The following is a 13786-nucleotide window of genomic DNA, read 5'->3' as shown; positions in this document are numbered from 1 at the left end:
GACACCTGGTCCTGGACTCTTTATTCACCCTTGTGGGTGGAATTTTCCACTAAAATGGAACAATTTGTGGGTGTAGTTTGGGGGTGGAAAAAAGCATTCTCATGCCTGAGTTAGCATGTTCAATGGCCTGGAGGAATTCTAGTTGTTGGGGATGCTATGTGAGAGACCAGAAGAGCAGCAGTTTCTCTCATGAGGGCCTTTACAGTCTAGCGGTACAACCACTTCCAGGCCACCTGCGAAATGAGAGGTTGTGATTGTTGGGGTTTTCCTGAGGTGCCCCTTGGGGCCCATGCTGTGTGCTGTGTTGTAGCAGGTAAAGCCGCCACCTGCTGCATTGGCATCCCATATAAGTGCCACTTTTCTAGTCCCGGCAGCTCCACTTCCAAACTTCCAACCCAGCTCCCTGCTAATGTGCCTGGGAACATAGCAGAGGATAGTCCAAGTGCTTGGGCCCCTGCACCCACATAGGAGATCCAGATGAAGCTCCTGGCATCGGCCTGGCTCAGCCCCAGCTGTTGTGGCCATCTGGGGAGTGAACCAGTGGATGAGAGGTCGATCTCTCTCTGTAACTCTGCCTTTCCCAAAAAAAAAAAAAAAAGGATTATTGTCACAGAGATGCCTTAATAGAACCTTTGGAACCTAAAGAAGTTAAAGATTCAGGGGCTGATGCTGTGGCACAGCGGGCTAAAGCCACAGCCTGCAGTGCCAGCATCCCATGTGGGCACCGGCTTGAGTACCAGGTGCTCTTCTTCCAACCCAGCTCTCTGCTGTGGCCTGGGAAAGCAGTAGAAGATGGCCCAACTCCTTGGGCCCCTAAACCCATGTAGGAGACCCAGAGGAGACTCCTGGCTCCTGCCTTCAGATTCGCTCAGCTCTGGCCGTTGTGGTCATTTGGGGAGTGAACTGCAGAATGGAAGACCTCTCTCTCTCTCTCTCTCTCTCTGGCTTTGCCTCTCTCTGTAACTCTCTTTCAAACAAATAAAAGATTCATTCATCCTTTCACTCAACTTTTATTTATTTATTTGAAAGGCAGAGTTACAGAGAGAATCTTCCATCTGTTAGTTCACTCCCCAAATGTCCACCAATGTCTGGAGCTGGGCTGATCCAAAGCCAGAAGCCAGGAGCCTCCTCCAAGTCCCTCACGCAGGTGCAGGGGCCCAAGCACTTGGCCATCTTCTGCTTTCCCAGGCCATAGAAGAGAGCTGGATTGGAAGTAGAGCAGCCAGGACTTGAACTGGTGCCCATATGGGATGCCGGCACTGCAGGCAGTGGCTTTACTTGCTATGCCACATCCTCAGCCCCCACTCAACTTTATAAAGAGACTTATCACTGCTTATTAGACACAAGCTAAATTAGATTCTACCTTCTTAGAATTTAGTCTGAGACAAGAGACTGGCAAAAAAAAAAAAAACTATAAAAATATAGGGACAGAAAATACATCATTGTAACACATGAGTAAATGGTGGGAAATCTGCCTGGAGAGATCAGGAACGCTCTCCAGTACAGGGAAGATCTAAGTGACATTTGAGAAAAACCAGCAGATACTGTGGAAAGATGAGAGCTTTCTGGATAAGAGCTTATCCTACCCAAAGGACTATGAGAGAGAAAGAAAAGTGTATTCCTAGTACAACAGACTAGATTTGATTTGGCCAGCTATGCGCTGGGACTGAGAAGGGCTGAGAACATCTCTGCAGTTTGGACTTGATCTTTTGGGTGACTTTGATGACTTTCGAAGGGAAGGACCCCAGAGCATACTGGAAGTACAGGAAAGCACTCTGCATGTGCTGTGAGGTACGTATTGGAGAGGTCTGGGCAGAAAGGAAGGAAAGGTGAGGCCGGTAGTCCAGAGCGAAAGGAGGAAGCGTGCTTTCATGGAACTTACAGAAACCATTTTCAAGAAGAAACATTTCAGTACTTTCAAATGCTCCTTAGGGTTAAAAGGCAAAAAGCAAAGTGCACCTGTAAAATTGTCAGAAGATACTGACGGCAGCCAGAGCATCTCAGGAGCTCATGGAAGGAGTCCTCCTGCTGCAAACCAGCATGGCCTGCTGGGTCACAGCCCCCAGGCCATCCGTGCAGGTGACAAGCATGGATGTGGATATGTAGAAATAAAAAGGAGGAGCAGGGTGGGATTTGGGCCTAACTTTAGGATGCCACTTGGGAAACCCACATCCTGTTTTGGGGTGCCTGGGTTTGATTCCCTGCTTTTTTGGGGATTCCAGCTTCTTGCTAACATGTACCCTCGAGTGTGATGGCCCAGCTACGATCCCTACCACCCACGTGAGAGGCCTGGGTGGAGTTCCTGGCTCCTGGCTTCAGCCTGGCCCACCTTGGCTGTTGTGGGCATTTGGGAGTGAATCAGTAGATAACAACTTAATGTTGTCTCTGTTTCATATAAATGAAATAAATAAAAAGATACAATGAGGAGAGAGTAGGGCTGTGGACCCTGTTTACGTTTGGGGAGTGTCACGGAGCATAGAGTGAGAGGACCAGGTTTCCTTTTTTTTTTTTTCTTTCAAAAGTTTACTTAGTATCAAGCAAGATAGGGCTTTGCTTAACACTACAGAACATTCCAAGATTTTAGTTACAAAAGAATACCACATTATTTGCACTTGTAGTTGGCTTCCCTTTTTACACATGTTGGCAAGAGAAAAAAAAAAAAACTAGCATATTGCTGAAAGATAAAATAACTAAATTCTATGGAAACCTTTAAAGTAAAAGGTGAGGCTTGTGTTAAAAGAATGGATTAACATATTTAGTAAACCTATTTTTTTGCTTAACACTAGTTGAAGTTATTTTTTCTCCTTTTGATGACCTATTTTTTCATTCGGGGGCAGTCCTTGGCAAGAGGCCTCTAGAGTTTGGCTGTTTTCTCTCCTGCTTGCTGCCTGGCTGCATTATTATCTGTCTGTAGGCCTTTGAGGGATTAAGAGGGACAAACAAAACAAAACAAAGAGGCCCAAACAAATGAAAAAAATCGCAGAAGCAACTCAGGCTAAATTGAATCTGCAGCACCACAATAGAGCATCAGGGGTCAACAAAACAACAGGCAGGCAGAGCTCCAGGTTCTGGGTCTCCTCTTGTCCCACTCCAAGGCCCTAGGTTTACTGGGGTGTGTGTTGGGGGTGGCCTGGGGTGGGATTTGCATACATCTGATCTCCCCAGGAGTTAGTGCAAGGTGTCCGGCACGTAACAAATCTTCCCAGGCAGACGAATCAATTAATTCACAGGCTTTTATTGGGGTTCCACTCCCGGGCGAGGGTCCCTGGTCCCAACAGAGCAACAGAGCGGGGCCTGGGAAATCACGCGTCAGAGATTGGGAGAGCTCCTTTTATAGATTCAGGGCATGGGGATTAAAGGTTGAGACCGGTCTGATCCTCATTGGTTGACCTTTAGGCACCCACAGGGACCTTGACAAGGACTTTTCTTAACCTGAAGTACAGGTAGGGACTTTCCATTCCCGGAAGTGTAGGCCTTCCCTCCTTGCGGACCCCAAAGCTACCATCCCAACCTTTTGATGATAGGAAAGGGGGTGACGATGAGTCTCTCTGGCTACTTCCTGCTGACTGGGGACGTTGTCTACAGGGGCCCGCTGGGGGTATCTTGGGGCTCTGCAGGGACAGGCATGTATGGATGGAGAAGCATCTGGTTGACTGCCTGGTTGCTGAAGGCCTTGGTTCATTCCATTATCACCTGCTGTAAACACTTAAACAGACACTGTAGTATACAAGTCAGAGTGAGAATAGCAACGGATGATCCTAAGAGTGGCATTAACCAGATAATGAAAGGATTTCATAGAGGAGAGGAAATGGGGGGGTCTCTGGACCCTTGTGAGGATTTTTTGATGGATGTGGCTTAAATCTGATCCCAGCCAAGACCGGAAGAAAGGCCACTCAACTTTTGCAGGTGGAGGGGTTTGTCTGTAGAGAAATTCTGAATAATCATATAACATTAAGTGGAGGAGAGGACCATCAGTACACACAGGTTGGGAGCAGAGCCATTGATGTTAGAGTAGAGGTTATTATTACAAAGGAATGAGACCTGAGTGGGCTAGACAGGGTCTAGAACAAAGGACAGAGTCATTATTAGAGGACTCAAGAAAGGTGCTATCTAAGCCACAAATAAATTCTCCAATTGAGAGACAAATAGAAATTGACAGAAGGGGCTTGAAAATAATCTGGTGGGCTTTAGGCCTTGTAAGTTAAGAGGCCCAGACCTATCTATCTCTTCACATGGGGTACATCCTAAGGGAGGTGTGAACCTCCTTGGGGAAGGCACCCTGTTGACTTCCATTACCTACCTGGCCTGGGAGGAAACCTGGCCAGGTGAAGGCAGGTGACATCTCTAACAGGAAAGTCACAGCTCTGCCCACAGTGTTGTTGACCCTACTTTGCCGTCTCCTTAGCTGCGGTGGTCACTTTGGAAGCTGGGCTGAGTGAAGGGCTTTTCAGCTTAGAGCCAATAAGATCTGTGGCTCCGACCTGGTCATCCTTCGACTCCAGTGCAGGTCCATTTCCAGTGATCCAACTCTTGGGCTGCCAGAGAGGGAGTGGGATGAAGCAAGGATGGTGGACTGGACAGGTCCTGGGCAGGTCTTCTGCTTGAATTCATTCACCAGGAGCCAGGGGCCCAAGGCTTGGGACCCAGTGCTGGTTCCCTGTACCATTCTGAACTGAGTAGCTGATATCTGGGTGACTGGCCACAAAAGGAAACAGATGTCTATAGAAATGCAAGGACTAGAAAGAGTTTGTTAAACTGTTAGGTCGGAAGTCAGAAATTTAGCTCCTGTGTGTATGAGAAAGGCCTGAAGACCAGCGCCTACTGTGGAAGCTCCGGAAGCCCAGCATCTTGTACTTCAAAGTCCTGCTCAGACCCTGATAACCTCCCAGGTGGTCCCAGCCCTTCCCCCAAGGAGAGCTCCCAGGAGAACTCTCTCTCCTCAGGACCAAATGGGTTACCTGATAACATGGGGCAATAAAACCTTCTCAGATGCCCTAAGGAAGCCCCCCTACTCTGCCCAGGTGTCAGCAGATCTGGGGAGGAATTTGCTCATTTTCATCCAACAAGCCCTTCCGCCAGGACTCTCCATCCTTTGTCCTGGAGGAGGAGGTGGGGTAAACAGACTCCCTTAAACACCTAGAGGGTCCAAATAGACTGCATGCTCAGCCTCTCTGCTGAGCCACCTGCCTGGCCTGCTCAGGTGTATTCTGTCCACTCAACCATGTGACCTCAGTTACAGTCCCAGTGACTGGGCCCTCTTTCTCTGTCCCCTTCGCCCAGACTTTTCCCTGACGTCTCCATCATGCGTGCTTGTTTGGAGGTTGTGGCAGGGGAGTCCAGACCAGTCCTCCTCTAGTGGGGAAGGTCGTCCTCTCACTGAGCGTGCAGCTTTGGGAGGGACACACATGGAGCGGTGAGGGAGGAAGGGGACACCTGCCTAGCCAGCCAGATCAGCCAAATCAACCCTGGCGATCAATGGGGTGACAGGTGTCGCAGCCAGATTGCCCTCACATCCTGATATCCCCATATTAATAGCTTTATAATAATCGCAGGTCACACAATCCACAGGCTGAATTTTTCCTCAAATCCATGGTCCTAGGTAAAAAAAAAAAAAATGTGAATCCTTTGCTTTTCTTTTAAGCTGGAGAGCTGGGAAAGCTGCAACTCCGTCCATGTCTCATTGAGGACATCTTCCCCAAGTCACTGCACCTGCTGAAGGCAACCATGCCCTGAGGCTGGTTAAGTCCCCGTGAGCCTAGTCACACGCTGCCCCTTGTACCCACTCCAGCAGAGGCCCAGTGTGTCTGTGTATGGGGACAGTGCCTCAGTCTCCCTCCAATGATTAACTTTGTGGACCTCAGTCTCTTTATTAATTATCTGTTGTTGTGTAACAAACAATCCCAAAACATAAAAGCATTTATTTTCTGATAGTCTCAGTGAGTTAGGGAGCAAGGGGTTGCCTGGCTGAGTGCCTCAGGCTCAAGGCATCTCATTTAGTGGCAGGAACACTGTCAGCAGGGGCTGCGTTCATCTCAAGGTTAGGCTGGCACAACAGGTCCTCCTCCTCTTTCTTGTTCTTCTTCTTAATGATTTATTTGAAAGAGTTACAGAGACTAAGGGAGAGACAGAGAGAGAGAGAGGGAGAGACAAAGACAGACATCTTTTACCCTTTGGTTCACTCCCCAGATGTCCATAAAGACCGAGGAACCAGGAGCTTCATCTGGGTCTCCCATGTGGGTGCAGGAACCCAAACACTTGAGCCATCTTCTGCTGCTTTTCCCAGGCCATTAGCAGGGAGCTGGAACAGAATTGAAGCCAGACAGTACACGAACTGGTGTCCAAATATGATGCGGGCGTTGCAGGCTGCGGCTTTAGTTGCTGTGCCACAGTGCTGGCCCCAGCATTCACTTCTAATCCAGCTCACGGTCTTGGGTCCTCACTACGTGTGCTTCTCCACAGGGTTGCCCCAGAACAGGGTATGCTGCACTGCTGCCCCTGCCTCAGGGCAAGAGAAGCCGAGGGAGACTGCATCTTCAGATAACCTGATCTCAGGAGTGACATCCCATCGCCTCCGTGTTCTGTCCTGAAAGGACTATTTTTTTGTTATCTGAAAGGCTAAAATAACACACACACACACACACACAGAAAGAAAGAGAGAGAGAGGTTAAATAGAGAGAGAAACAGAGGAAGATCTTCTATCTGCTGGTTACTCCCCAGTTGTACACAACAGCTGGGGCTGAGCCGGGCTGAAGCCAGTAGCCGGGAGCTCCATCTGGGTCTCCCACATACGCGGCAGGAACTCAAGCACTTGAGCTAGCGTCTGCTGTCTCACAGGCACATCAGCAGGGAGCTGGATGGGAACCAGAGGAGGCAGGACTCAAACAGGCACTGCTTAACCTGCTGCACCACAGTGCCTGCCCCACTCCTGTGTTCTCTGCTTAGAATGCAGTTGTTACATCTTGTTAAAGATGGCCTCGGTGTACACTGGTTTCTGTGGCTACAATAGCTAGAGCTGGAACAGGCTGAAGGCAGGTCCCAAACACTTGATCCAGGTCTCCCACATGGGTGACAGGGGCCCAGTACTTGGGCCATCTGCTGCTGCTTTCCCAGGTGCATCAGCGTGGAGCTGGATTGGAAATGGAGCAGCTGGAACTCAAACAGGCACTCCAATATGGGACACTGGCATCATGGACCATGGCTTAACCTGACCTGCCACCGTGCTGGCCCCATGAATCAGATTTACAAAGTACGGATTTCTGTATGGTTACGAATCACATTGACAACCGGATGAGATCTGTCAGGCAGGGAGGGCAAGCAACGGGGTCAGTAATCACTCATCCTACAGTGGCCTTCAAGCTCACCCCTTCCGATGCAAGAAGTTTTCTTGCCTATGGCTGCTGTTTCCTTGGTTGCAGCTGAGGTTCATTGAAAGGTCCTGTGACCTGGGAACCAGCCAGAGGGCATCTGGCGTCTTCGCAGCACAGACAGCATCCTGGCTGACTTAGGTCACCTTTTAAGCACACACTCAGTACAACAGTCACTCATACTCACTCAAAGGCAGGATTACACACGGGCATGAATAAGGAGAGGTGGAGTTTACTGGAAGCTGTCTGGTCCCCACAGTCTGCTCTCTGGCCTCGGGAGACAGTCACATCCCTCTCAGATGCCAGACACACTTTGTAGGACCGGTGTTCATCTTTGTACACAGGACCAGGAGATGCTGCGGAGCAAACTGTGAGGCTGAGGCAGGGTGTTGTGTCACTTCCTCATCTCAGCTGTCACTGACGTTGGCCACTATGCCACGGAGCACAGTGATCCTCCTTCCAGGCTGGGCTCTGTGATGGCGAAGGCAGCCTTGTCTCCAAGCAGGGAGCCTGAAAATCCAGCAAGGAATTCTGGGGCTCCATCGTTACTAGTGGTGACAGCCCCTGCACTGGAGCCACAGGATGGTGTGACTGTCCTTCCAGGATGTGTGGGCAGTGACTCCTCCTGAGTCACCACAGCCTGGGCTGGCTTCTGGACGGGCGAGAGACCAGTGACTCAGAATGGACAGCGTGACGGCAGCCAGGACCAGCAGGGGTGCGAAACAAGAGGACCAGGGTTGCCTTGCTGGTAGGAATACAGCCACTCTGGAAAACAGCTGAGTACTTCCTTCTAAAGTGAGCAGACAGTTTTCCTTGTGACTTATCCTTCTACTCCTGGTGAATCATTCTAGGGAAATGGAACCGCAGAGTGACTTACTGATGAAAACATGCAGCAGGATTACTTGGAGCGGGTCGGTGTGGACACACCACAAATGCTTGCCGGGACATGACTAAACAGAAAGGTGCAACATTTCTGCATTGGAGGCCTGCACAATCCTAACAGAATGAAGTGCCCCTACACACATTACGCGCATGGGTTTCACAATTCCTATTTGGAGCATTAGAAAGTGGATACAACAGAGCACACACCACATGCTTCCCTTAGGATGGAATCATCTGTACGTATGAAGCTGATCCCGGGGTCTTCAGGTCAGAGTTGCTGAGACATTGAAAATTGCCACAAGAGAAACTTATGGGTGATGGAAGTGTTCTGTATTATTATTGTGTGGTCGTTAAAAAACTGTATTTATAAATTAGTGATACAAAGATTAATATGTAACAATATGTTAATGTGTGTAAATTATATATATGTATGCATATATATATATATATCGACTACTACTTATTAAACTGTGCAATTTCAAATATGTTGAATTAAAATCACCATGAGTTGCTGGTGTTGTGGTATAGCTGATAAAGCCACCACCTGTAGCACTGTTATCTTGTATGGGTGCCAGTTTGTGGCCCAAGTGCTCCTCTTCTGATCCAGGTGATTGCTAATGGCCTGGGAAAAGCAGTGGAGGATGGCCCACATGGGAGACCTGGAAGAAGCTCCTGGTCCCTGGCTTTGTCCTGGCCCAGTGCTGGCCATTGCAGCCATCTGAGGATTGAGCCAGCAGATCGAAGATCTCTCTCTGTCTCTCCCTCTCTCTCCCTCTGAGTTTCAAATACATAATTTAAAAAAAAAAACCCACCATGATAATACTTCATGTGCAAATATTCAATGACTGAATGAACAGGTGATTTTTAGGAAGTAAGCATGAATTATGTTGTCACGTTCAAGAGACTGTAGGGAGCAGAAAAGCAGGACAGGGGATGAGAGCTGGCAGGAGCATGTGAAAGGGTCCATGCTGCTGTGATTTCTGGAACTTGCCCTCGCTGGAGATGCAGCCCCTGGGAACTGGAAGCAGCAGCAGAGCCTGCTCAGGTCTCTCTTCAAATGCAGTGTGGGGATGGGTGAAGGCTTGAATCCCTCCAGGAGCGAGCAGGAGGCGCGAGGGATGCAGGGACAGAGAGAAGGGGAGGGAGGATTTGGGGGTTGTCAGAGTCCATGGAGTCCGTGTCTATGAATATCTGGTCGCATTCAGAGGGAGCCACACATGTCTGTCACCGGAGTGGGTGCCCATAAATCAGCTCTGGGGCATCACTGATAGCACACTGTGTGAGCCAAGCTGCGGAAATGGATCGGTGGATGACCGTGGTTGTGCTGGTCAGCATTTCCAGCAGCTGACAGTGTGTTTCCTTTTGTTAATTCAGTGCAAACTCTACAGAGCCGTGCCCTTGTGCTCTGTGACCTCATCTGTCTGTGCCTCCCCCAGATGCCCTAATGCGGCTCAGGTTCAGGCTGCACCTGTGTGTTTTCTTTTTTCCCTGTTCCTGGGCATAGCCTGCTGCAGAGAGGTCTGCCCAAGGGGTCTCCACAGACGTTGATCATTGAAAGCCCTCAGAGCCAAGGTCTGTGGGCCCAGAGGTTTTTGTTTCGCTTCCTCATCATCTGAAACACTGTGCTCCCACCGCACAGTAATAGTCGGCCTCGTCCTCGGGCTGCAGCCCAGAGATGCTCAGGACGCCTGCATTGGCCGAGTTATCACTGGATCCAGAGAAGCGGCTGGGCACCCTGGAGCCCTGGTGTTTAATATCATCTGTGTGGTAGGCTAGCAGATACCTGGGAGGCCTCCCTGGCACCTGCTGGAGCCAAGCTATACCATAACTGCCAACGCTGTAGCCAGTGCTCAGGGTGCAGGTGAGTCTGGCCGTTGTGTCCAGAGACACAGACAGGGAGGGCGGCTGAGTCAGCACGGGCTGGGACAGGGAACCTGCAGACACAGACACAGACACACGGGAGGGGGCAGAGGTCAGGCTCACGTCCCTCAGGGTCTGAGCAAGGGGTCTGAGCCAGGCTGGGACCTGGTCCCCCAGGGCCGAACCTACCTGTGCAGTAAGAGAGGAGCCCAGGCCATGGTGGTCACAGCCCCTGATGCCCACAGTGGGCTGCGCTGCCCCAGGCCTCCTTTTCTTCCCCAGTCTGTGCCAGAGGAGGGGCTGCTCATACAAATGAGGCCCCGCCCAGTGCCTGCCCCGCCCCTCCCTGAGCCCTGGTGCTGGGGCTCTGCTCCCACTGCAGACTGAGGAGGATGAGGGTTTATTGCATTTCTCAGGGATGCCTTGAGAGGACAGGAAGCACCTGTGAGGCCAAAGTCCTTGCTTATGGGACTCTGTCAGGCCTGAGAGCACACAGCTGCTTACTCCCCTGCAGTGAGCACAGGGCCCAGCCCCGAGGCCAGGGCTCCTCTGAATGGTCCTGACAGCTTCTGGGTGGGTCCGCAGGATAGCCCCACAGTGCCCCCTGCTGGTAGCAGGACACACACAGCCTCATGTCCCAGAGAGGGAGTAATCCATTTGATTTCTGCAGCTCACCAGGCACTGCTCACTCACTCGTGACCTGGTATTGAATCCCGTGATTCTGATGCAGCGTGGTGATTACTGTGGTTTCTTCCTCAAAGCAGAAGTCCTGGTCTCTGTGACGTGCACACATGTACGTAACTGAAGACGTGTTAGCTCCCTCAGAGAACGTACTTCAATGATATCCTTTTATTGGTATAGGGTTAAGGATGTGCGTATTTTGTCTGCCTTTCATCTCTTGCACATTAAATAATTGGATTCCCAGCTGATCTCTTGTACATAAGCTTGTGTGTGTGTGTGTGTGTGTGTTAAAGATTATGTGAGAGGCAGAGTTACAGACAGAGAGAGGGAGAGACACAGAGAGAGATCTTCCATCCACTGGTTCACTCCCTAAATTTTCATCATCTCTAGGATATATATCAAAAAGCTACTGATACAACTTAAAGCTTAGCATCATTTTGTGATTTGACAGTACTTTCCATGTAATCTAAATCAGCCTAATGAGATATCACCCCCTCAGATGACAGAGACACCCTGTGAGGAGCTCGAAGGGCCCAGCTGGATATCTTACAGTCAGGAGATGTCATTGAGAACTTTGACCTTGAGCAGGCCTGCTAACAAGGTCAAAAGGATTAAAACACTGGGTTGGCTGGTGCCGTGGCTCAACAGGCTAATCCTCCGCCTAGCGGCGCCGGCACACAGGGTTCTAGTCCCGGTCAGGGCACCGGATCCTGTCCCGGTTGCCCTTCTTCCAGGCCAGCTCTCTGCTGTGGCCCTGGAGTGCAGAGGAGGATGGCCCAAGTGCTTGGGCCCTGCACCCCATGGGAGATCAGGATAAGCACCTGGCTCCTGCCTTAGGATCAGCGCGGTGTGCCAGCCACAGCGCGCCGGCCGCGGCGGCCATTGGAGGGTGAACCAACGGCAAAAAGGAAGACCTTTCACTCTGTCTCTCTCTCTCACTGTCCACTCTGCCTGTCAAAAAACAAAACAAAAAACACTGGGTCAAAATCGAACCCCAGATCACTGTGAAGTAATAGTCATCTATTTAATCAGTTTGGTTCAACCAGTTATAAGCTAGATTTAATCAGCATTATAAAGTGATTAAATATTTCAAAATGAATAGCTAGCAAAATAACGCTTTAGCTCTTTTAAGATTACTTTTTCAAGTACTCAAAATTTAATAAAGAGAACACAAGAAATTATTTTGACAAAACCGAATTTTTGTATCCTTGGTTAGTTACCAGAAAGATAAAGGAAAACAAAGCAAACTCCCTCCTCCTGCAGTGTTTGTCTGTCCTTATGGGAAGCTGGATGAGAGGACTTGAGCGTCAGACCTGATGGGTCTGTACCTGAATGTGATTAGACATAAGAAGAGCGGGTGTCCAAGGTTGTGAGTATACACCACACTACAATAGAGTGTAAACAAGAAGCCTTGACGAGAAGGGTACCTGACTTACAGACCATACAAGCACTTGAAATTGTGTAATTACATATAACGGTTTAAGTACTTCAAGAAAAGTCCCAAGTAAAGAATTAAGTTATTCTGTTATTTATTCCGAGGCTTTGGCGACATCTTCAGTGTGAGGTCCAGTCAAAACCCCGGGGGTGTGGGGGGGGGGAGGGACAGCGTACAAGACCTCACTCTAAAGCTGAGGGGCAGAGTCACCAATTAATCAAATCGAAACTGTAAAGACAGGAAAAGCTGCAGTTCAAAATATAGTTCAAAGAATTTTTAAAGATTTATTAATTTATTTGAAAGAGTTACACAGAGAAACAGAGAGAGAAAGAGAGAGAGAGAAGTCTTCTATATGCTGGTTTACTCCCCAACTGGCCGCAATGGCTGGAGCTGCACTGATCTGAAGCCAGGAGCCAAGAGCCAGGAGCTTCCTCTGGGTCTTCCAATGCAGGTGCAGGGGCCCAAGCACCAGGCCATCTTCTACTGCTTTCCTAGGCCATAGCAGAGAGCTGGATCAGAAGTGGAGCAGCCGGGACTCAAACCAGCGCCCCTATGGGATGCCGGCACTGCAGGTAGCGACTTTACCTACTATGCCACAGTGCTGACCCCTCAAAAAAAGTTTTTTTAAATTCAGGGGGTTGGTGCGGTGGCGCAGCAGGTTAACGCCCTGGCCTGAAGTGCCAGCATCCCGTATGGGTGCCAGTTCGAGACCCAGCTGCTCCACTTCCGATCCAGCTCTCTGCTATGGCCTCAGAAAGCAGTAGAAGATGGCCCAGGTCTTTGGGCCCCTTCACCCATGTGGGAGACCTGGAAGAAGCTCCTGGCTCCTGGCTTTGATTGGCGCAGCTCTAGCTGTCGCGGACAACTGGGGAATAAACCAGTGGATGGAAGACCTCTCTCTCTCTCTCTCTCTGCCTCTCCTCTCTGTGTAACTTTGACTTTCAAATAAATAAGTAAATCTTTAAAAAAAATTCAGGATTGGCTGGCGCCGTGGCTTAACAAGCTAATCCTCCACCTTGCGGCACCGGCACACCAGGTTCTAGTCCCGGTTGGGGTGCCGGATTCTATCCCGTTTGCCCCTCTTCCAGGCCAGCTCTCTGCTATGGCCCGGGAAGGCAGTGGAGGATGGCACAAGTCCCTGGGCCCTGCACCCGTATGGGAGACCAGGAGAAGCACCTGGCTCCTGGCTTCGGATCAGCGCGGTGCGCCGGCCGCAGCAGCCATTGGAGGGTGATCCAACAGCAAAGGAAGACCTTTCTCTCTGTCTCTCTCTCTCACTATCCACTCTGCCTGTCAAAAAAACAAAAACAAAAAACAAAACAAAACAAAAAAACAAAAAAATTCAGGATTAAGATCAAGCCTTCTTGTGAATTTGTACTAAGAACAGATCGACATTTTAAGAAAAATGTGTTGCTTCAATACAGTAGACTAGAATCCAGTTTTGTGTCAGTCTGTGTACCTTTGGTGTTAATGTTCAGTCTTTAGAAAACCCTGTAGATAATAAATCACTTTACACCTCTACCAGGCTGACCACTCAAGATTCCTCTTCCACAAACCCTGTTAG

General features: G+C 49.7%; 1 gene segment (V, D, J or C); it reads right to left on the bottom strand.

Moving 5' to 3' along the window:
• Window positions 1–9142: 9142 nt before the first annotated feature.
• Window positions 9143–10899, bottom strand: LOC133752039 (probable non-functional immunoglobulin lambda variable 5-48). The segment is given in 3 exon segments: window positions 9143–9150; window positions 9884–10180; window positions 10800–10899. Coding segments are annotated over 3 exon segments (405 nt in total).
• Window positions 10900–13786: the final 2887 nt, after the last annotated feature.

This window comes from Lepus europaeus, chromosome 23 (assembly GCF_033115175.1).
Source record: "Lepus europaeus isolate LE1 chromosome 23, mLepTim1.pri, whole genome shotgun sequence".
Classification (NCBI taxonomy): Eukaryota; Metazoa; Chordata; class Mammalia; order Lagomorpha; family Leporidae; genus Lepus; species Lepus europaeus.
This window is presented reverse-complemented; position numbering and strand designations above follow the sequence as displayed.